We start from the raw sequence: 22,246 nt of genomic DNA on the forward strand, positions 1-22,246 counted from the left end.
AGTGACTGAAACAATAAATACTTCGTAACTTTTAAGTATATATTTCGAAATAGTCGTCAATTTAAATGTTAGTTTGGAATTGGTCAAAATAATGCAACTTAATTATAATTATGCGATTTTAAATATCATTAAAAATGTCACATCAACTGAATTTTGTTAGATTGCAATGTACCCTTATATCATAATGGGAAAGCTTTCGTGACAAAATCTATGAAAATGACTGAAACCTGCAGCCACGATATGTGCGGTTTGCAGTCTACTTTGGAATAAAAAAGGCCCGTGACCGGCTTGTCTCGGACTTGTACCTTTAAGATTTGACGACATAAAATTTTTTTTTTTTTAAATGTGGATATTGTTTTATTAATTTTTCATGAAAATGCCACTAAAATTGTAGATTTTGTGCATCTCCTCCTAGATAACACATCATATTAATGTGCATCTAACACTATTATATAGACAATTACCAAAGGAATATTTTATTAGTGTAAAATTAATAAAAAGATCTAAAATTTTTCAGAGATTTGATACGGGAATATTTACATATTGTCACCCGTTACTCCTACGCCGCAGCCTGGAGGCCCTTAAAAAATAAGCGACTCGTATATGCAGCAATTACAAACGTGTTATAGTTACAAAATAATATATTATTGAATAAATGAATCCCTCCTAGCCGAATTTCAGCCTCGGCGGCCAATCTCAACGGAGATGAGCCAGGTATGCAGGATATATTAAAGTGCATCAGTGTGTTCGTAACACACGGGTGCAGTCTCAGTTCCTTCACTTTCATAGTTCGGTGAGACGGCAAGCCTACATGACCGGGGAGAGATCAGGCGCAGGACCAACGGCTTTACGTACTTTCCGAAGCATGAGGGTATCACACCGCCATCTTCCTGACTCCGAGCTGTGACTGAGTAAGTTTTAAAATGGAAAAACCCGGTCACCATTATTTTGGCTCGACCCGGGATTCGAACCCAGGACTTCAACGTACGTATCGTACTTGTACCGTTTACAATTACAACTACGACTTTACGACAATATTATTATTAATTACCTTAATGTAAGTATTACTAAAAGTTTATTATAGTCGATATGAACAAGAGTTAATTGCGATGTGCGAAGTAACTCTACATTGTACGTGGCATAACGTTTGAGTTCAGCCAAGGTAAGTCTAAGAATATAGAGTAGCGTTTCATGGTTATTATCTTAATGAGAATGTTAATAAAAACAGCTAGAAGGTGTTCAAGTATGTATATTTTTTTCTGTTTAGTTCGTGTGACAGCATAGAACGGTTGGGCTGAATTTTGAATGCTTTTTTTCTAGTAAATAATAACTTATGTGTGAATTACTCTAGATTATTTTGTGTAATCAATGACTTGTGTGTGTCTGCTCCCTTGCTAACATTGGTGTACTAGCTCGACTCACGATAACAGTCGCGCGCCTTATCAGTTAGTCGATACACCGGGCCACGAAAACATCCGATAGGTAAGTTTAATCTTCAATACATTTATGTTTTACCATTTGTTTTGAAAATATGTATATTAGAAGCTGGTCTATTATAGTTTTGAATAGCCAATTAGCGCAAAAGCGAAACCTTACTTTGGGCAATAATAATAATAATGGGTACTTGAGTAATCGTTATCATTGTATAAATATACTTTTGCTAGATATTAATGACTCTTTATTTACTTATTAATCAAACAGGTATACATACGGTTGATCAGTCGATAAACTATCAGTATTATTTTAAGTTGCTAGTTAAATGTTGTTTTAGTAAATATTTTTTTAGGTTTGTGAAACAAAAACAATGATTCGCGAGCTCCCGTCTGATTTGGCTAAGATAGCCAAAGAAGAATTAAATGAGAAGCCAAAACGGACTAAAGATGATGTGAAACACTTAAAGGACTGGATTGCTAAACAACCGCACTTGAACGCACGAACAGGTAGATATTATAAGTAACGGAACCCTTGAAGGCCCACCTAATTTTAAATTTTCATAAAATCATTTCATAAAATAATATAAAGAATATACTTTGATTCAATTGCAATATATCATAACATATTATTTAATTAAATAATAAAGGAAATAACAAAAAAAAAATGCATTGCACTACAACGTAAGAAAAACAAAATCATGGATAGTGAGCCTTTTTAGGAACCGGGCTTCCATCAATGACCCTACATTACAAAAAAGTGCTTTTATTATGACGCATATACCTATAGAGATTTCCAGATTTCTTCACTATTCCATACATTTGTCAATAGTAATTAAAGGATAATAGATAAAGCGTGGTTATAGATAAACGAGTTTCACTTCTAGATCACAAAAAAAAATAGGTAGTATATTAAAAGATAAATTGATTATGTTTATCAACTTAAATACCGACAACATTGCAGTTGTCTTTATGTGGTAAAAAATACGAGAAAAACCTAAGACGCCACGCAGACACTTTCAACTAGTGCCTATCAAAGCCCACTCCACTATGAAATTGTCAGTTGTTTCATTGAATTTAGCAACTTTAGTAATAATCATTTGTTAATAGTAATATAATCAAGTTAATAGTGTATGGATAATGAGTAAGGTTAATTTTGCAATGCTTGGCACTGGTGTTATTATTTACTAACTTTTGTTATGTCACAGAATAATTGATCGCCTAATCAATTTTAAAATTTCGTAACATCCTTTCATGAAGAAGTATAAAGATAAACTTTTAATAATTTGCAACATAAATGACTACATAATATAAAATTGAGTCATAAAAGATTTAACAGAATAGAAATATTTCTTGCATTACTAATATAAAAAAACAAAATATGGATGGAATATGTTAGGAACCGGGTTGTCTCCGATCATACTACCATATTATATTTATAATATAGGAAGGTATTGATCAAGTTAAATTTCATGAAAAAGGAGTATACTTCAAAAGTTAAAATCTCCACAGAATAAAAAGAAGTCACATTTACAGAAACAATATTTATTACACTTTATACAAAAAATGATTGTAATCAAAGTCTATGAAATCGTCCATTGTTTTAAATTAATTAAGCTGTGAAATTTATAAATTTTTAAGTAAAATATTATAATATTTTCATATTTTTTATAATTATATAACAATTAAGAGAATAATGAAATGCAATATTTGATATTTATATTTTAAGTTATAAAATTATAATTTCGCGATGAATATTACTGGACAAAATTTGATTTATTCAAAATTTTCCGTTTTGAGACCTTTGAAACGGGTAAAAATTGTAAATAACGAGATGGAATCTCAGAAACAGACCTTCACTATAAAGACATTCCAAGTGTAAATTATTCCAAAAACTTGTTTATCAATGGAATAGTTTAGACTTTAAACTTTAGAGTCTATAATTGTGATATAATTATATAAAAAATAAATGTATTCAGGATAATAAAAACAAATACACACTACGCGTCTATCCCCGGAGGGGTAGGCAGAGGGAAACATAATGTTGTTGTGTGTTTCGTCCGAAGTTGTGTTAGGGGGTTAGTCTATTACTATTTCTGGCACGAATTTCAGACGGGCTGATATTAAAAAGAAAAAGCCAATATCAATTTGCCTGACCCAGAATTTTAGCCCGAGAACTCAGAGCGGTAGTCGTATTGCGCACGCAATACAATTATGCCACCTAGCAGTCATACGATAAAGAAATTAGTAAAAATATGTCCACTATCCTACTTTCCAGATGACCAATGGCTGGTAGCTATGCTGAGAGGTTGTAAGTTTAGTTTAGAAAGAGTTAAGCAGAAGCTGGATTTATACTACACACTGAGGACAACAGCTCCCGAGGTAACATTGAGGATTTTGCCTACGGAGGACAAATTCGTGGAGTTCTTTAAATTAGGGTAAGATACTTGAATCCTGATCTTTAATAGTTGAAAAATTTATATATTGACGCTTGAAAGACTAATTGACTTAAGTCTAAGATTTGAAAAAATTTAACTAGTTTACCAAAATATAGAAAACATTGCTGATTTTAAATAGGTACGAAACTCATTGTCGAAAAAAATGGCGCTTAAGTTAATTAGCCTTTCAACAGTCGACATACACATTCCTAAATGCAGCAGTCTGTTACTATTTTATTTTATCCCTAAGATAAAAAAAATGAATATTTTACATCGATACTTTCTATTATTTATTATGGTTGAAGATGCCTTATTTAGATCGGTCTATGTAAGTGATTTGTAAATTCTCACATAAAGATTGATTCCCGATTAGATACCCTTAGGATTTTAAATAAAAAGTCCCATGTTTGTCATCCGTCTTCGAGTAACCTTCATCGAAAAATCAATTCCATTTCAATATCAGTCGGAAAGACAAACTGACTTTTGGATTTGTAATGTGTATATAGAAATAAATAAATTAATTTGTTTAATAACCGTTTTTACAGATCATGCTTAGTATTGCCAAAACCAAAGAATAAATTGTTCCCAAGAGTCATACTGATTAGGGCGGGAGTATACGATCCTGAAAAGAATAGTGTAGCTGATATAATGTGCGTTTTATATTATTTGGTGCAGGTATGTATATAATTACTTTAATTTGAATTGTAACCCCCATTATTATTGTTATAAATCTTTACTTAATAATATTAAGCATTTCGCTCGCCCAACAAGAATTGCGCGTGCGCTGCTAATAAGTTTTATTGGCGAAAGGTTTCATAGATCAAAGTATTTTATTACGGGGAGCTTTATTGAATGTATAGAGAGATGTCTTAAATGTTAACGGAAACTTATAACAAGCGTGACTTATCGTACACCTCCTTGTTTCTAAAAAAGTTAATATCGTAATATTTTTTAAGAAATCTTGTTTTTTTTTATTGTAATCGAACGACGAGTAAGCCGCTCGCCTGATGGTAAGTGACACGACCGACTGAAGCGGGAGCACATAGGATAGTTATATAAATGGCACAGGTTATCCGACGCAAATGTCAACTAGATGGCAGCTGTTTGCGGTATTAGATTCAAAGCCCTGTACTTGAGATATGAAAACTGACTACCTATTTTCTCACGTTAACCTTGCGAAGCTCGGGTACTGAAGTCATTATTAGTCAGGATGGTACCACTTAAGGTTAATGTAACCACGATACTTTGGATTTCTTATTCTTGCCTCGCTGCCACCAGTTTGCCATTGAATCGTAAATAACACACGAATTAGACATAACAGAGTACTCAGGAGTCATTGCTGTTTAATATTACGCGGGTGGCTTAGAGGCTAACTTTAAGGAGAGCCTTAGGTTCCAGATTCCTGCTTTGAGGGAAGACAAAAAAATATAACCTTTTTGTATACAGCTTTAGATCTAGATATTAATAACAATAATTATAATTGTCATCTAAAATGTAGCTTTGGTATTTTTTATAGATAGCAATAATTGAGGACGATGTCGCTTCAGTATTAGGAACAAAAATCATGGTGGACTATCAAGGAGTCACTATGAATCACTTTGTGCAGGCCACGCCGGGCTTACTGAAGAAAATGGTCTCCGTATGTCAAGTACGTGAGTAGATATGACTGGTACCTATTTAAAAAAAAATAAGTTATGCTTCCACTTATGAAATGGTATTTAACAAAACAATGAACTTACTTGTAATTATGATTTTTCCCCCGTATTGTTATTTCTAGTCTAAGACAAAAATTATAGCTTTATTTATAAGGTACAATTTTTTTTGTTTGCAAGGTAAATATTAAATATACTTTTTTCAGGATTCTATGCCTCTGCGATTAAAAGGTAGCCACCACACGAATCTTCCATCGGGAGTTGAAAAGATTTTCACGCTTATATCCGGATTCTTAAACGAGAAGGCTAAGCAAAGAGTATATATAATTTTTATATAATATATCAAAAATAGAAACAAACACATTATTTTCACGTTTTACAAAACACTCAGGTATCACGATATGCATGGCAAATATTCGAATGTAAAAAAATAATCTAAATACAGATGGATTGCAGCTGATTATAATTATATTTACAGTGAATGTCATTTTGAGTAAAATGTTTGTTTACATTTTAGACAAGTATAATGAAAATGTACTAATAAAAGCGACATAACACGTATAAAATGTAACTAGACACGGTGTTATTCTCTATTTTCCAGTTGAAAATACACAAAACACCCGCTGACTTAATGGAACACATACCAAAAGAGATTGTTCCCACTGAATACGGTGGTGATGGCGGTCCATTGGTCGATATAATAGGTCTGTATGAGATATTTTTTAACACACATATGTAGTATAAATATTATTAGGATAATGATTTCTTATGCTTACGCGAATATTAGATATTAAGATTAAACTATTTTTCGGATTTTATCGCGGCTTTTATATTTTAATTTTCTTCCGACTTTTCTTCCGACTGCAGCTTCCGCGGTCACGGGGAGGACCAAAATATTACGATATTGACTACATATTATTGCGAAATGATTATATTGCTATCTCTACTTATAGTTTTATTTAATTATACATTATTTTTCAAAAATATCGTGAAACCATAACAGAAATACTTTGAATTCAGAATTCATAACGTACCTACCTATAGTAATATGGTAGGATTATGTATAACATAATTAACTGCCTTTGTTCAATTCGTTTATCGTTTTTCGCAGAGTATTGGGTGTCTAAAATAAAAGAATATCAGGACTGGATGCGTCAAGAAGTGAAATTTGGAACAGATGAATCGAAGCGAGCTGGCAAACCCATGGTGAAAGAAATGGCGGGCTTAGATGGATCCTTCAGAAAACTTGAAATAGACTGATTATAAATTCTCTATTTCACCTAGGCTGATTTATTTATGTTGACAAATTTTATCTGTTTTTATTGGTGTACGAACATTGCGTTTTAATAAAAAATAAATGAATTAGTTTTTCTTTATTTACATTGGTTTTTTTAACAATTACATTGCCATTTACTCATATGTGTAGTAGACTTTATAGTTGGTGATATTAATCTGAGGGTGCATTTTAATAGCTTATATCGAGATGTGAGAGCCAATTCTGGAAGTCTGTCTACTATACTGTTTTCAATCATCATGGCCGTGCAAGGATCGTGACAGGCATAAAAATATTTTGTGTTGAAAAGTATGTGCCTATATTAGATGGAGACGGAACGGTCTAGTGAGCATAGTCTCATTCTTTTCAATACAAAAAATATCTTGTTACCTGACGAGGTCACAGTATGACACGGTGTAGTGGGCAGACTTCTATAGAGTCAAAAAAATATTTTTCGTTTAAAACTTTTTCTTTCGGCAAAACATTCATCGTTTAATTTAAATTATAATCTTTTATTTAATGTTAGGTAAAGGTAATAACTTATTTATATAAAATATGTCAAAATTAAAACAGTGAAAGTAAATTCTTTGATACCTATATTGTCTATAAATATACGTGTCATAGTACATCGTAATTGCTATTAGTTTCTGGCAGGGTATTAAATTAACTAGTAAAAAAAAATGTGCCAATACACTTGAATAAGTATATAACATGGGTTACATCATGGGTCTACCAGTCTCTACTATTTTCTTGTACGACTATGAATAGTTTGACTCCATAGGGGAAGGACATACTTGTCGCAAAAAACAATCTAAACAGCGGTTGCGTATAGCGACCCTAAACATCGGCAATAACGTTACTCTACCTAATTATTTGACTCCGTGTCTAAAGGCAGTAGTGATTACTTAGATTTAGTTCAAGTTTAGTTTCCACAATACAGATGACTACAAAAACAATCTAATAATCAGGTTAATTTTGTTTATTTTTTTAGTCAAATCAGTGAGAACATTTTTTAATGTTATCCAAATTAAAGCATTTGGATTTTGAATGTGACACATTTGCCTCTTCCGGTTTACTGTTGTGGAATGTGTTATTTTCATAATAAAATAATTACTTATTATTCACGTTACTGTTGGGTAAGCGACACGTGTGACTTGAGGAGTTGGGTTTTAATATCGATTAGATAAAACAATCAGTACCTATACAACTACAATGTTAGTTACATTAAGTATATATGTATATTTTATAATAATATCATTAGTCATTATAGACCGCTTATATATTTAATCTTGGAATGCATGTGCCTGTAGTATGAAATTTGTCTTAAAGGCCTTATTCGCTTAGGTATGCAAGATGCCTTGCAAAGTATTCGTATCTATAAAAATAAGGTTCTATGTATGGGTGCATTTGATGCATTGCTTTTTACACATTATTTGTGTAAAAATAAATTTGGATTCCTGTAATAAGTCTCTTAGATAGGTACTTTTTGCATAATATAGACTAACTTTATAAAGTAAAAAATATATGTATAGCGTAATATAAAGGTATAATATATTTTGGATAGAAAAAAACAGTCCATACCTACTCTATATGTATGAGTGAAACAAAAAATTAGGTCTGTATGCTTTAATCATGACACATGTAAATATGATGCATTCTTTTATATCGTATATTAATATTGAAAGTGTTAATAGACAGACGTTTCGTTCGAATAATGTTGCTAGCGAAATAATACAAATATTTAATACATTGATATTCACCGTACCGTAGTAAGTGCGGCGAGCTACGTTTACACGGTTCAATGCCATTGGGCCGATAGCGCGTATTTTTATTATCCAACACGGCATGGCAGTTTCATCTAAACTATCTGTTTACATTGATTTTAAAACAAAATTGTGACAAATTTGTTTATATCTGTTTTGAAAAAAGAACAGAATAGAACTCTTTGTTCCTTTTTTAAATTTGTTGTTTGTGATGTGTTGGTCTTAAAGTATCTGTTGTGTTTATAAATATAATTAGTGTCACGTAATAAACAAGGTAAGCGAGTGTATATATTTCTAGTACCTATCATTAATATCATCTGGATGCATTTTACGTTTCTTACTAACAATGCATGCATGCAATGCATTTATTACTGTCTATATATACCCACTCCAATTCTATATCACAATTAATGAAGACCTCAACAATTTATATTTTATTGCTTATATTTCAATCCTATATTATTGTGAAGTTTACTAACCTACTTTTACTGCTCTTATTCCGTATGCAACTGAAAAATATAGTCTCTATATTTTATAAGACAATACCAAGAACTGTTTCTGGTACACATTGCTCATAAAATTGGAACACGGTGGGAACATTAAAAGATGTTTGATGATATGATGATAGATTCATTTGATTTATATGATGATAATAATATGCATAAACTTCATATTTTGTTAAACCATTGTCAGTTAGTAAGGAGGTTACTTACCTGATCGTTTCTCGATTTTGTCGACCGTTGACCATGATCGTTTCAAGGTTGCTTTAGCTCTTATTTTTTATATATTAATATTGTTGCTCGCAGTGCTTTGTCAAATATTGTAAGCCTCACTAATATTATAAATGCGAAAGTTTGTGAAAATGTATTGATTTTTAGAAATAAACGCAAAATCAGCTGAACGGATTTGGGTAAAATTTAGCACACGGGTAGACTATGTCTTAGATTAACACATATGCTATTTTTTATCTCAGTTTGTTTCGGTATGGGAAATAACGGATTTGCTTAATTTTTTTTTTAAAACATAGCGCAGTTGTTTTACTGGTGCGACCATGAACAATGTTAAGTGGTTTTTGTAGCGGGAAAGGTCTTTAACGTGGGCGAATCCGTAAGCAAACACGTATTCAATAATAAATGAAAAGTATTTAATAATAAATACACATATTGAAAGTTAACATAAGTAATAATTCTTCGTACATGTACCTATTTCCGTGCTATTATCCTAATAATCTGTTCAAAATAATTAATTTAGAGGCGACTAGATTGGCGGATGTGGTGGAATTATGCAATGTCAAATAGCGTGATTGATAAAACCCATTTTTTAACCTTCTAACTCACCCATTGTTTTGAATAAAACCTGGATGTCTATGGACAGTATACATACGTGGATAATAATTAAGGATTTTTGTTAAATAACTGAAAAAAGTCATAGGAATACCTAATAATATATTAAAGCTATACAATTTCAAGAAGTAAGATTGTTATGTACAGAAACCACGTGCTTGTCTCTACCTCTGCTAACATTATGTCAAAAATCATCCATAAATAACGAATATTTTTACCAAGAATCACAGTTTTCCTTTTTTGATATTTTTTTAGTTTAGTGCAAATATGCCATCGGTTTGAGTGTTTTTCTCACTGAATATTGACGTTGCCGGTACGGTGAAGTCTTTATGAGTGGTAGTAGTGGCATAAGCCGCGTAAAATTAAATAACATTTTATTTATCCTTTATTTTGTTAGAAATTAACACATTTTTATTTTACATATACGCTTCGAGTAACTTATTGGAAAGTACGATGTTCAAGAAGATAAGTTAGCGTTTTCATTTACTAACTCAATGTCAAAGCGACCTTGTAATTTTATAATATATATTTTTAGGCTCATGTTTTTATTTCCATATGGGTAGGCCAAATAATTCATTCGTGTTTTTGTGCTTATTTTCGTCCCACGTATAATAGAGCGTGACTCGCGAGCATGTCGTCATTTCGTACACAAATTCTAATCCCAGAAAATTCACATGTTAAAGAAATAGGTTACAAATTTAAAATATAACTGTGAACAGGATCACGTTTTGTCGCAATACTTTATTAATAAATTAATCCAATACAATAACAAGCTATATTTAAATGTGTGGACATAAATAAAAATCATCGGCAGTCGGATTTCGATAGTGTTTTGTTTACTCTTCTCGTATGCAACAAAGTAGCTCTAGACATACACTCCAAAATAATATAAATATAATAATATAATATGACGCAGTAATTAATTAAACGATCAGTTGCTCTGACTTGCAGGTCAAGTAACTAGGTTAAGTAAATTATGTTACAGAAACAAATGTATATATCCTCATTACTGCAATAAACTGACCCTAATAATGAACTTAATGCAATACATTGTAGTATTAATTGTATTATGATTGATATTTTACTTGGTTCAACTACGTTATAATTTATCTATTGAAATGTGTATAAATTTTGATTGCCAGACATCTACTTACATTTCTTCACTGTAATAAAAGATACCGTATTAAGCCTAAAAATGCAAATAGAAAATTATATAAATTGTTACTACGCCTTATGTATATACATTTTTGACCGCCTCGGTCAATACGACAGATAGAGTATGACTACCGCGCTGAGGTCCTGGGTTCGAATACCGGGTCGGATCAAACATAATGGTGACTGGAATTTTCCATCTTAAAAATTACTCATCATCATCATCATGTAAAACTTTTGGTCCTGCGCCTAAAATCTCTTCGGTCATGTCGGATCACCATATCTCACCGGACTAAGACAGTGAAGGAACAGAGAGTGCCCCGTGTATTGCTCACATACTTGTGCACTATATTTTTTCACAGTGATTGTTCACTGTGGCAGAATTTCGGCTAGGAGAGATTCATATTATACATTTGTATCAAAATATTTTTTCCACTTTTCGCAGGGTGCAGTATTTAAGTAATTTGTATCCAGTGACTGATTAATCCTTGTTTAGAATAATTAATTTTGTCTATAAAATTTCTTTTAGAACAAAGATGACAGTAAGGGCACTTTCTTCTGTACTTCGTAAGAAGGCAGAGGAAGAAGTCAATGAGACCCCGAATGTGGCTGACGCAGCGATAGCACAACTCAGGGACTGGTTACACCAAAAACCACATCTCCGCGCGGCAAAAATACGTAAGTTTTTTTTTATGTTTGGTTAATTTATTACCGCGGAATTAAATTGTTTAATAGTTGGACCTATCGGATACTTTGTTGGTGGATGACTAATCATCCACCAAAGACTAATCTTCTTTGCAAAGTTAATTGAGATTTAATTTGTAATGTGTCATAATAATAATTTCTCCTATTTACGCAAATGTTAGATTCAGAAACAAAATTAGTTGTCGGAGTTTATCGTGGTATTTTATATTACAATTTTCTCCCGCCTTCATGACTATGGACCAAGGTGGTCATCGTAAAAAAACAGCTATAATATTTTTTTGTTTAATTAAGATGTTCTGTGTTAATTATTTTATTTACACATAAAGTATTTTTTTACCAGCGGACCAATGGCTCATCGCGTTTCTTCGTGGAAGCAAGTTTAATATTAACAAAGCCCAAGAAAAATTAGACACGTATTATACACTTAAAACTATAGCACCGGAAATTGCTGCAAACAGACATCCATTCGACGCTTCTATACAAGAAATTCTTAAAATTGGGTAAGCAGACTAGTGTTATAAATAAATGAATTTTAATTTAGTTACTGTAAAGAATAAATATATTTTATAGAGACGTTAAAATTTCATCGCGTAATAACAACTAGATATATACCAATTTCAAGGCCTCAAGAAAAAAAGATTTTTTAAAAAACAGAGATAGACAACAAAATGGTTATAGATTGGTTACTGACTTTTTATTGCACATAACCCAAAAAATGCTGGTGGTAGGATATATTTTATATCTAACCGGATAGCGACTACTGTACACGAGGTTTTAAAACCCGCCATAGTGGCCCACATAAGTGTATATGGGATCATCCGACAGGCCGGCCTAATAGGGGACCGTCCTGTGTTTGATTTTATACATTATCCTATATGCAATGGTTAATAATACGAAAAAGAAACCCTCCTGCGAAAACTGCATTAAAATTGGTTAAAAAATGAGCCAGTAATTCATATTTCAAATATTACTATGTGCCGAAGTGGGCGCGAAAAGGGGATATCGCTTCATCTCTTTTTTTCGCACGCGTCGTAATGCCCGATGACGTCACACGTGGGTATTGCGTCTCTTTTCTGTTTCTTGTAATTTACACCTTCTACCGAATTTGAAAGACTTATAACTTGTTGATTTCTTACCGGATATAAATAATTCTTTCTGTGTAGTAATTTATATAACGTAAATATTTGATAATAATAAAGAACAAAAACGAGTCCGGTCCCCTATTGTGTCGACTGCCGGGGGGTAATCATCTCTCGTCAGTCGACATTCTATCGGACCCTACTCCACTTACCATCAAGTGCAGCGCAAATATGCCGTGCACGTGGGAAAAATGGCATGAAATAATAAAAATATTATTTTGATTTTGTCTTGCAGATTCTTCTTGCCATTAAGAAAATGCTCAACAGACACTTCCCCACGAACATGTTTAGTGAGGGTGGCAGCGTTTAACGGAACTAAACATTCCCTCACTGACTTGATTAAAGTGGCCCTAATGATTATTGAGATATTATTGATAGAAGACGACAATTTTACTATTTGCGGTGAGGTTAGAATCAAATAAATTTTATATACAGACATTATATGATACAGATTTCGATGTCCTTTATATTATAATACCATGCAGAGTAAAGTGTATTTTTTATTTTGTAGGAAGCTATAGTAGACGTTAAGAATTTGGGATTTGGTATAATAAGTCAGTGGACTCCTACTCTAGCAAAGAAAGTAGTAACTTGTGCCGAAAAGTCACTATCAGTTCGATTGAAAAGTATGCATGTACTGAACGCAGGGAAAGGGTTGAAAGCGGCGTTGCAACTTTTTAAACTATTTTTAGGGTCAAAAATGAAGACGAGGGTAAGTTTTTATAAATTATAGGTTTTGTAAGACCTATCCGTAACAAAAAAGTATTCTGGAATAAAGATTCGTGTATATACTATTAAATACTTTATACTTCCAACGATTGTCACTAACTCCGCAATAATATTCTACATTATTAATTTAATAGCAAGGTGTAGAATTTCTCTTTTGTATATTTTATATTTAATTTAATTTTTTTTTTCCAGATTCATTTATATCACAAAGATTATGAAAAAATGTATAGAACGGTAGATAAATCCATATTACCCGTTGAGTACGGAGGGACCGATGGACACATACAAGACTTGATAGGTAAGAACTAAGACAGGATATATATAAAAAAATAAATATTATGATATTATATACATTATAACTATTTTTCTTTGTTTTAGACCACTGGAAAATGAAAGTAGAGACATATAGCGACTGGTATGCCCAGCATGACTCTATACGCCCCGATGAGTCTAAGAGCTCTGACGCAAAAAATAGCGCAAATGTGCTGGGTATTGTGAATTGCTTTAAGAAACTTGACATCGATTAAAAAGTAATAGCAACTGTTTCACGTTGTCTAAACAGATACTTCTGATCAGTGGCGAAGGGTGAAATTTTTCAAAGGTAACCCGAGGCAAAGAGCAAAGGCCTTGTTAACATATCGTGACCAATTTGACACAAAACAAAAATTAAGATAAACGTAAATAAACCTAAAAGGGAAGCCGGCAGGAATCAGATTGAATGGACGCTTCGCCACTGCTACCCATGAAATTAAATATGAAGACAAAATACAAAAGTCACGCTGTCAATTGTGCTCCTAAATAAATCGTAATTATATGAGTATAATCTACATTAGCTATCTAATACTTAAGGCTGGGATTAAATTTGTTGGGCATTGTGAAATTGACTGTCAAATGATATCGCAATTATATATTTTTAATAGGGGTATAAGGACAAATATGATGGCATTAACAACGTAATCAGTAAGTGACGTAACGATTTTATTGCCCTGTCTTGATGTCTCATGTTTTCGCCCTCGACTTATTAAGACTTATTTAAAAGTGTCACTTTTAAAAAGGACGTTAATGTCTTACATTTATAGTCCATTTATCAAGAATTAGTTGTCCAAGATTATCAGTAATACCAAACAAAGATGATATATTGTAAGAAGGTGATAGGGGACATAGATATAACGATGACAATTATAGATATTTTTGATATTATTTTATATTTATTTTAATTAGTGGTAGTTATTTTTGTACAAAATAATATTTATTAGCTATTTTGTAAGTAATAATGTATGCGAAATGTTTGCTTCCAGTCAGCCTCGGTCTGATGCTGGCTTTCGGGTCTTTGTATAACGCAATTTTTTTGTAACAAAAAATAATTAAAATTTCAAATACCCATTATTATTTTTCATTTTAAAATGTTTTTTTTTTATTATTTAAAACAACTACTTGAGCATTATATTATGGCCCATGTACGTACGGTCAACCCCAAATTAATGCATAAGTGGACAGAAAGTCGTCTCATATCAACTATCTTGAAATTCGTACATTAATTAGCCTATCCAAAAATATCGCTCGATTTGTTACTCTACCTTATACTGACTGTATTTCATTCGTTTTTATTTCGTTCATAGTGATTCCGAAATATTCATTCATACGTCTTTTTTAATTCTTAACACTTCACACTAGCTACACAGAATAGGGATTCGAACAATTACTTATATTCTCCTACAAGAAGCTGCAATATTTAACCCTTGTAGAATTGTTCGTAAATTATTGAACAACTGGGTTAAGGAATTTAGCAACTCATTACGATGATCTTTTCTTTCATGCACTTGGCTTCGGCCAGTACTGTTAACCTTCTATTGCAGGAAAGAAATGTTTTCGGTTACTACATAATAATAATAATAGTCTGTTTCAGAAAATATAAATGAAGGGTTCATTTTATTTGACTCTAGGTAGAGATCAGTCAGGTGCGCACGAGATATTATAGTGTAAAAGTGTGTGCGCAACACAGCTGCTCTCTCTGTTTCTTCACTGTTATAGTCCAGTGAGACAGTGATCCGATATGACTGGAGAGAGATTAGGCGCAGGATCAACAGCTTTACGTGCTTTCCGAGGCATGAGGGTTCACACCGCCAACTTCTTGACTCCGAGCCGCGACTTCGTAATTTTAAGATGGAAAACCCAGTCACAATTATTTTTGTTTCGAACTAGGATTCGAACCCAGGACCTTTGCGCCCTATTCGTAGTAATCAAACGTACGCATTACAACTACGCCACCGAGGCAGTCAACATTTGACATTTCATTTAACATATATACAAATATAGGCACAACATAAAACGCACTATAGGTCCCACTTTTATTTCGCGAGGTAAAAACGCGATATCATTACCACCATTTGGGGGATGAATGGAGTTATGTTGGTTTACCGATGTAACGCCGATGGACACTTATAGCGTCATCGCCTCCCAAATTAGGTTTAACCTACATATATACCTATATTTGGAGTTAGAGTTCCTCTGTTGACAAACTTAGATGGGTACAGATGTAGCATCACATGCAAGTTGATTATAATATTAAATTGTAGTTAATAGTTACGCGATGTTCTGATCACTTAATAGGTTAAGATTTAATTGAAGTCTAAATTAAATAAAATTAATTTATTATTACTTAATGATTAAAGATTTGATAAAATTAGACTCAGGCTATTACTTTGATATTCGTGAGATTAAGATAAGATATTTTTACATACTCATAAAGAGATTGTTAATAAATATGCGTTTAATATAAAACTATTCAGACATAGCATGAATAAATTACACGTTTTAAAAGAAAAAGAGGGCTGTGCCAAAGTTTATTGTTTTATTTATCCCCAGTGTATTATATTGATTATGAATTTCATATTATGTAAAATAGAACATTATTAATTTCAATCGAAAAAGATTATTTTAATGGTACGTATAAATTTTGGAGAAAATCCTGTCCAATCTACTTAATATAATTATGTGATTATGACAGCAAATGATAAGAATATCAGTTTTTTTTTACTGTTATAAGTAAATATAATTATGAAAAAAAATATTATTGAGCTTTAGTAGACTTAAAAGAAAGCAGATAAGGCAATGGCGCCCCAACTACTCGACCATTAAAAGTGGGGTGGCTATTTATCAGCAGTGGCTGATGAGGAACTATGAATGTTATTTTCTGTCCAAGCGAATATGATGGCGCTGTACAATATACATAAATGTTATATTATAGTGCATGTATTAACGATAAGATATGACTAAATTATCAAATTGAATATATAGTTGTAAAAATAGCAGGTGTTGTATGCACCTGTCTAATATTTAATCATGCCTCTAAGGCGATTATAATTTCAAGGAAGCAATGAGTAGATTATGATTATTCTATATCTCGTCATAGTTCCAAGACCAGCTTTGTTAGATTCTAAAAATAAAGAAGGTTAGCGTGCAGTTTTAATATGGACAGCACCATAACTAGGAAAAGCTGTGATTTATGTTTAGCTACATGTTTAAAACTAAATAAATAAAATAGTAATTTGCAACACTACGCTGTGTAAACGCTGTACCGATCCAATTGTCGTGATTTATCTTACAAAAAACTAGTACACGTACACTATCGGCTGTTTCACAAACACGTGACGTTTGCCGTGTTATGATTTCCGTGCTTGATTTATAACTAAATAATGTTAACTGGTACAAGCCAGTTAACATTATTATTAAAAAAATATTTATTATAATATTTTATAGCATATCGATTTATTTTCTGTTGATTAGATAGATATATAACGTTTTTTTATCTGTGCCAACGTTATCTATTTGTTACATTTATTTCAGTTTGACATCGTTAAATAAATATTTAGAAAAATGAAAGTAAGGGAATTGTCAGAAGCTCTGCGTAAGAAAGCAGAGGAAGAGATAAATGAAAATGATCGAAATATAGAGACCAATCTTGAAGTTATGAGGAAGTGTTTCAATGAACATTTTGAAGACCACACAATACGTCCGTGTAAGTTTTACACAACTTAACAGTCAACTAAGTTTTTTTTTGTAGTAAGTAAATTAATCTGCGGTAGATAATAATTACCTAGGTACCTAGGTTCTGAACTTGTTTTTATAGTAGGTACAATAAATTAGCAAGGAGGTAACTCAGTTTTGATTTGAGGAATAACATGTTTGCGAATGTATTACTTTCTTGAAAATGTTGTGATATTAGGTAAAAATTAAAATGTAGCATAATGCGACATCTGTGGAAGATACGTTAAACTATCTCGAATTTTAAAACATTTTGATGCTAGAAATAATATTTACAAATAGTTTGAACATATCCGACTAGATGTCGCTATCTTTAATAAAGTTAAGCCAAAGAAAATGTATAGACATTTATTTAGCAGAATAATATTATTAAACACCTTGTTAAATAAATGTTTATCATTTTTTTTATTGTAGTAGACCAATGGTTTCTCGCATTCCTTCGCGGATGTAAACACGACGTAGAAAAAAGCAAGAGGAAGTTGGAAAAATATTATACCCTGAAAAAATCTGCACCAGATTTCTTCGCAAATCGGAATCCCACTGACGAGAAGATACAGGCATTACTAAAATTAGGGTAATATATGACCTATACCATTAGAACTAGTTTAATATCCGATACTAAGTGTGACAGTTAACTATTGTATTGAATGTACATTTTTTTCCAGACTTTTCTTGCCGTTAAGACAATGTGTTAAAGAAGACTCTCCACGAACCTGTTTGGTACGAGTTAGTCAGTTGTGTAATTCTCAATATAGTTTGGTTGATTTGACTAAAATTGGTTTTATGACTGCTGAGATATTGCTGTTAGAAGATGACAATTTCACTGTCGTCGGTGAGGTGTGTAAAGTGTTAAAGTAATAATTAAATGAGGTATACGTTTCTAGTCATGATTGTACGAATTATTGTGAATACTTCGTATAACACAAAATATAGCAAATATTTAATTAAATTATTTTATGGCGGTGGCTCGGCGGTGTAGTTGTATTACAGCCCGATTGCAGTAGTAGAGTCTCGGGATTGAACCCCGGGTCGGGACGGGAAATGATACCGGCTTTTTTTGACTCAGTATTAGCTCGAAGTCTGGAATTTGTGCCCATTATGCCGATATACCCGCCCCCTATCACATCATGGGACGGAATACACAGGGCGGCAATTGAGTGCATCAGTGCGCCTCGGGCCACTCCTTCGGGTATTAAAGGCGTGTACATTTTTTATGATAACTATATTAACGAGCCTCATAAAAATTTAATGGTCTACCGTAAATGACATTGAACTCGTAGAAAATAACAACTCCTTCGTTGGAAAAAAATCTAAAACAATGCGCTCTGTAATTATGAATGTAATGAGTCCCTTTTGAGCTATTCATTTGCCATAATAGTCGGTAATCTAATTATTTCGTTTCTTTTATTATCCTCGTAATTAAGAAATGATTTCTACTGTTCATAGGAGATTGTTGCCGATATGAAGAACGTGGGATTCTCTATATTAAGTCAATGGACTCCAAGCTTGGTTAGAAGGATGTTCACATGTGCTCAGAATGCCCTTACTGTGCGATTGAAAAGCCTGCACATTATAAATGCGCCGAGAGGTTTGAAAGCGGCTGTATCCATCTTTAAGATGTTTTTGACAGCGAAATTGAAACGAAGGGTAAGTTAAACGAATAATTCGATGTTTAGTATTCAGTTAGACGTGGAAAATTATATATTAATTAAATGTCTTGATAACATTAGATATTAGATAGATTGTTAGTAGTAAATGCAGACACAGTTGAACAGATTTTAATTATATTTGGTATTCGAATAAAACGTCTCCTGTATTAATGGATAGACTAAATTTATCCCGGTAATTAACTCCGATGGGAAATAATGAGATATAAAAAAAAAAATTAAATAGATAGCGCTTGCGACGTATAGGTGACGCTACAAATCGCTATAGTATTTTAGTGACCTCTCAACGAGAAAGGCTTTTTAACGATAAATTAAAAGGTAGTTTAGAATAGGCCGTAAATTAAGTGACTAAGGAATAACTATAATAATGCTCAATTAGTCCTGAAATGTCAACGAGAGAGGATCTTAGGCATTTTTACTTGTTTGTGGAGTTGTCGCCATTGAGAATAAAAAAATGAATTTCAGTGGATGGTGTTGAGTATCTTGTCACTCGATATCTCTAGTCCCCACTTATTGTTATTAATTTTGTGGAACGGATATGTTGAAGTCACGGACTTATCTTCCTAGTGAGTCAGAGATTTGTGGGGTTCCTCTTGTAGGTAATACCTAAGCAACGAAGTAGCTTTAGGTACCCTTGGTGGCTTGGTGAGTCCGGTGTCCGGTCCGACTGTTGCTCTGAAATCCGAGGTTCGAATCCCGAGTCTCGGGCAATGTGATATTAATATGTATCGTGAAAAAACATGTTTTTCTGCTCAATATCAGCCCGGATTCTAGAATTTATGTACGATATGGCGAAAGGCTCACCCCATATCACATCATTGGATATCGTAAAAGTAAGAACAACTGCTGAAATTAAAGATCTATGATATAATACGAGTGCCAATACACACGGAGTAAAGTGGGGACTATTAGTTTCGACTCTGCCTATCTCTTCGGGGATAAAAGGCGTGAGTGTGTGTGTGTCAGGATTATAATGAAGTCTTCTTTCTAGACCAAATATCTTCTAAAGACACGTGAGATATTCTGATTTTCCAATCAGTTTATATTATAACCAATGAAATATCAGGATATGCATCGGCTGACCTCAAAATGCGATTTACCGAAACGGCTCGCTATGAGTGAAGTTTTCACCGAGTATCCAGGCAAATTAACATAGCATTTCTTTCCATTCACACGTATACCTTATGTACATGTTATTTAGATTCAAATTTTAAATTCTCTTTTGCTTGTGAATTGACAATCTATTTTTGGCTACAAGGGACGTGTTTATAGAATCATGCGGTCATGTGATCAGGGTACATGTAACACCATTAAATAAACCTGAGTAATTTCTGAATCACTGTACGTTAATGACCTGACTAGGAGACAGAAAATGATGGTTTGATACATGATTATTTGGGACTAATGACAGTATGATACGTCCTGTGTATTTGGCACCAAAACTTGTCGCCGCTTTTATACCGATATAGTCTGTTCGGAGAAGATATATCTTCTTGCACCTATTCTTATCACAATCAATGTGAGGATAGCGCTACATATCTTTTAAGCAATTTCCATACATCTGACGTCAATCTATTATTATATTATTTATTAATTTCTTTAATTTTTTTATGTATTCTATAAGTAGTTTTTTTTTGTAGATCTACATTTATAATGAGGATTATGAAGGCATGTATGAATACGTTCCTAAATCAATATTACCAGTTGAATATGGAGGGACTGCTGGAAATATACAAGATCTTACAGGTATTATGTCGTATTAAAAGTAAGAAGCGGCGATAGCCGAGTTACAAATGTCCGCTGGTTTAAAATCCAAGGATACGCACCTCTGACTTTTATAAAGTTATGAGTGCATTATTTAAGAATTCTCGTTTGCTTTAACGGTGAATGAGAACATGGTGAGGAAACCTGGATACCTAAGAAGTTCTGTGTATGAATTTTGGGTATATATGAAATCAGACAATCTGCACTAGACCAGCGCGGTGGACAAGTCCTAACGACTCTCAGTAGTACAGGAGGCCCAGCAGTAGAACTGTGTATAATGCACAGTGGATAATATAATATTATACAATATATATAATAATGATAATATACCGTATCAACTATGAACACTATGGTTAAAACCACGATATTTTTATAATCAATATATTATGAAATAAATAATATATTGTTTCAGACTATTGGAAGGCCAAAATTGAAAGTCATGGCGATTGGTACGCAGAGTTTGACAAGGCTTGCGATGAATTTAAGATTCCAAAGAAAACTACGACTAATAATTCTGCACACACTATAAGTTGATTAAAATGTATGCTATATTTTAAATAACAATAAATATTATTCTCATGAAAAATTTAAACACCATCTTCATTTTACTAAAGAATTTAATTGTAATTCAGGTATCGACCGAGGCAGTACCGCTGTCTTATAGAAAACCAACGTAAACTGAGAGCTTGATGTTGCGTGTTCTATATCAAGTGAGATTTTCGGAGGCGTCAAAACCTTTTTTTTTTCATATCTTTTTCCTTTTTTTAGGCTGTCAGTGCATCCAAGATCATTCTGATATTGTAGGTGTTTATAGGTATTGGAATTCACTTAAAGATCCGTTTGCCAGTCTTTGTTATAAAATATAAAGAAATCAGATGTTGGTCACCTTTTAATTTTTTGTGCAGTGTATGACAAAACGAGCAAGACTGCTGTCAATGCTGGTGGTAGGATATATTTTATATTCGCCCGGATAGCGATCATCGTATACAAGGTGTTAAAACCCGCCATAGTGGCCCACGTAAGTGTGTCGTGTGCACTTTTCTGTGCTCGTATAAAAAAGAGCCACTTGCCTAATACTAAACGTCACGACTGTTCAATGTTCATAAAGTGGCAACACCGTCCAAGCATTTTGCTAGCACCTGGTGAA

At 32.8% G+C, this 22,246-nt stretch overlaps 2 protein-coding genes across 2 annotated transcripts; both read left to right on the top strand.

Annotated features, from left to right (window-relative positions):
• The first annotated feature begins 1,254 nt into the window (after positions 1-1,254).
• Positions 1,255-6,900, top strand: LOC115441028 (alpha-tocopherol transfer protein-like). Its single transcript, XM_030165595.2, has 8 exons — positions 1,255-1,482; positions 1,787-1,940; positions 3,709-3,868; positions 4,414-4,543; positions 5,385-5,516; positions 5,727-5,837; positions 6,122-6,224; positions 6,632-6,900. The coding sequence occupies exons 2-8, from the start codon at positions 1,805-1,807 to the stop codon at positions 6,778-6,780; spliced, it is 921 nt and encodes a 306-aa protein (XP_030021455.1). The 5' UTR covers positions 1,255-1,482; positions 1,787-1,804; the 3' UTR covers positions 6,781-6,900.
• Positions 6,901-8,458: 1,558 nt separating this feature from the next.
• On the top strand, positions 8,459-21,691 carry LOC115441049. Its single transcript, XM_030165630.2, has 13 exons — positions 8,459-8,830; positions 11,581-11,729; positions 12,097-12,256; positions 13,131-13,302; positions 13,407-13,607; positions 13,817-13,922; positions 14,003-14,149; positions 17,490-17,642; positions 18,083-18,242; positions 18,334-18,505; positions 19,115-19,315; positions 20,976-21,081; positions 21,512-21,691. The coding sequence occupies exons 2-13, from the start codon at positions 11,588-11,590 to the stop codon at positions 21,631-21,633; spliced, it is 1,842 nt and encodes a 613-aa protein (XP_030021490.1). The 5' UTR covers positions 8,459-8,830; positions 11,581-11,587; the 3' UTR covers positions 21,634-21,691.
• Positions 21,692-22,246: the final 555 nt, after the last annotated feature.

The sequence above is a fragment of the Manduca sexta genome, chromosome 23 (genome assembly GCF_014839805.1).
Source record: "Manduca sexta isolate Smith_Timp_Sample1 chromosome 23, JHU_Msex_v1.0, whole genome shotgun sequence".
NCBI lineage: Eukaryota > Metazoa > Arthropoda > Insecta > Lepidoptera > Sphingidae > Manduca > Manduca sexta.

Excerpts from the sequence above, each read along its gene's own strand:
- LOC115441028 (XM_030165595.2), top strand. The coding sequence starts at position 1,805 with ATGATTCGCGAGCTCCCGTCTGATTTGGCTAAGATAGCCAAAGAAGAA. Across the intron at positions 1,941-3,708 it reads GCACTTGAACGCACGAACAG|ATGACCAATGGCTGGTAGCT; the intron begins GTAGATATTATA and ends CCTACTTTCCAG. Across the intron at positions 5,517-5,726 it reads AAATGGTCTCCGTATGTCAA|GATTCTATGCCTCTGCGATT; the intron begins GTACGTGAGTAG and ends TACTTTTTTCAG.
- LOC115441049 (XM_030165630.2), top strand. The coding sequence starts at position 11,588 with ATGACAGTAAGGGCACTTTCTTCTGTACTTCGTAAGAAGGCAGAGGAA. Across the intron at positions 13,923-14,002 it reads ACACATACAAGACTTGATAG|ACCACTGGAAAATGAAAGTA; the intron begins GTAAGAACTAAG and ends TCTTTGTTTTAG. Across the intron at positions 21,082-21,511 it reads AAATATACAAGATCTTACAG|ACTATTGGAAGGCCAAAATT; the intron begins GTATTATGTCGT and ends ATATTGTTTCAG.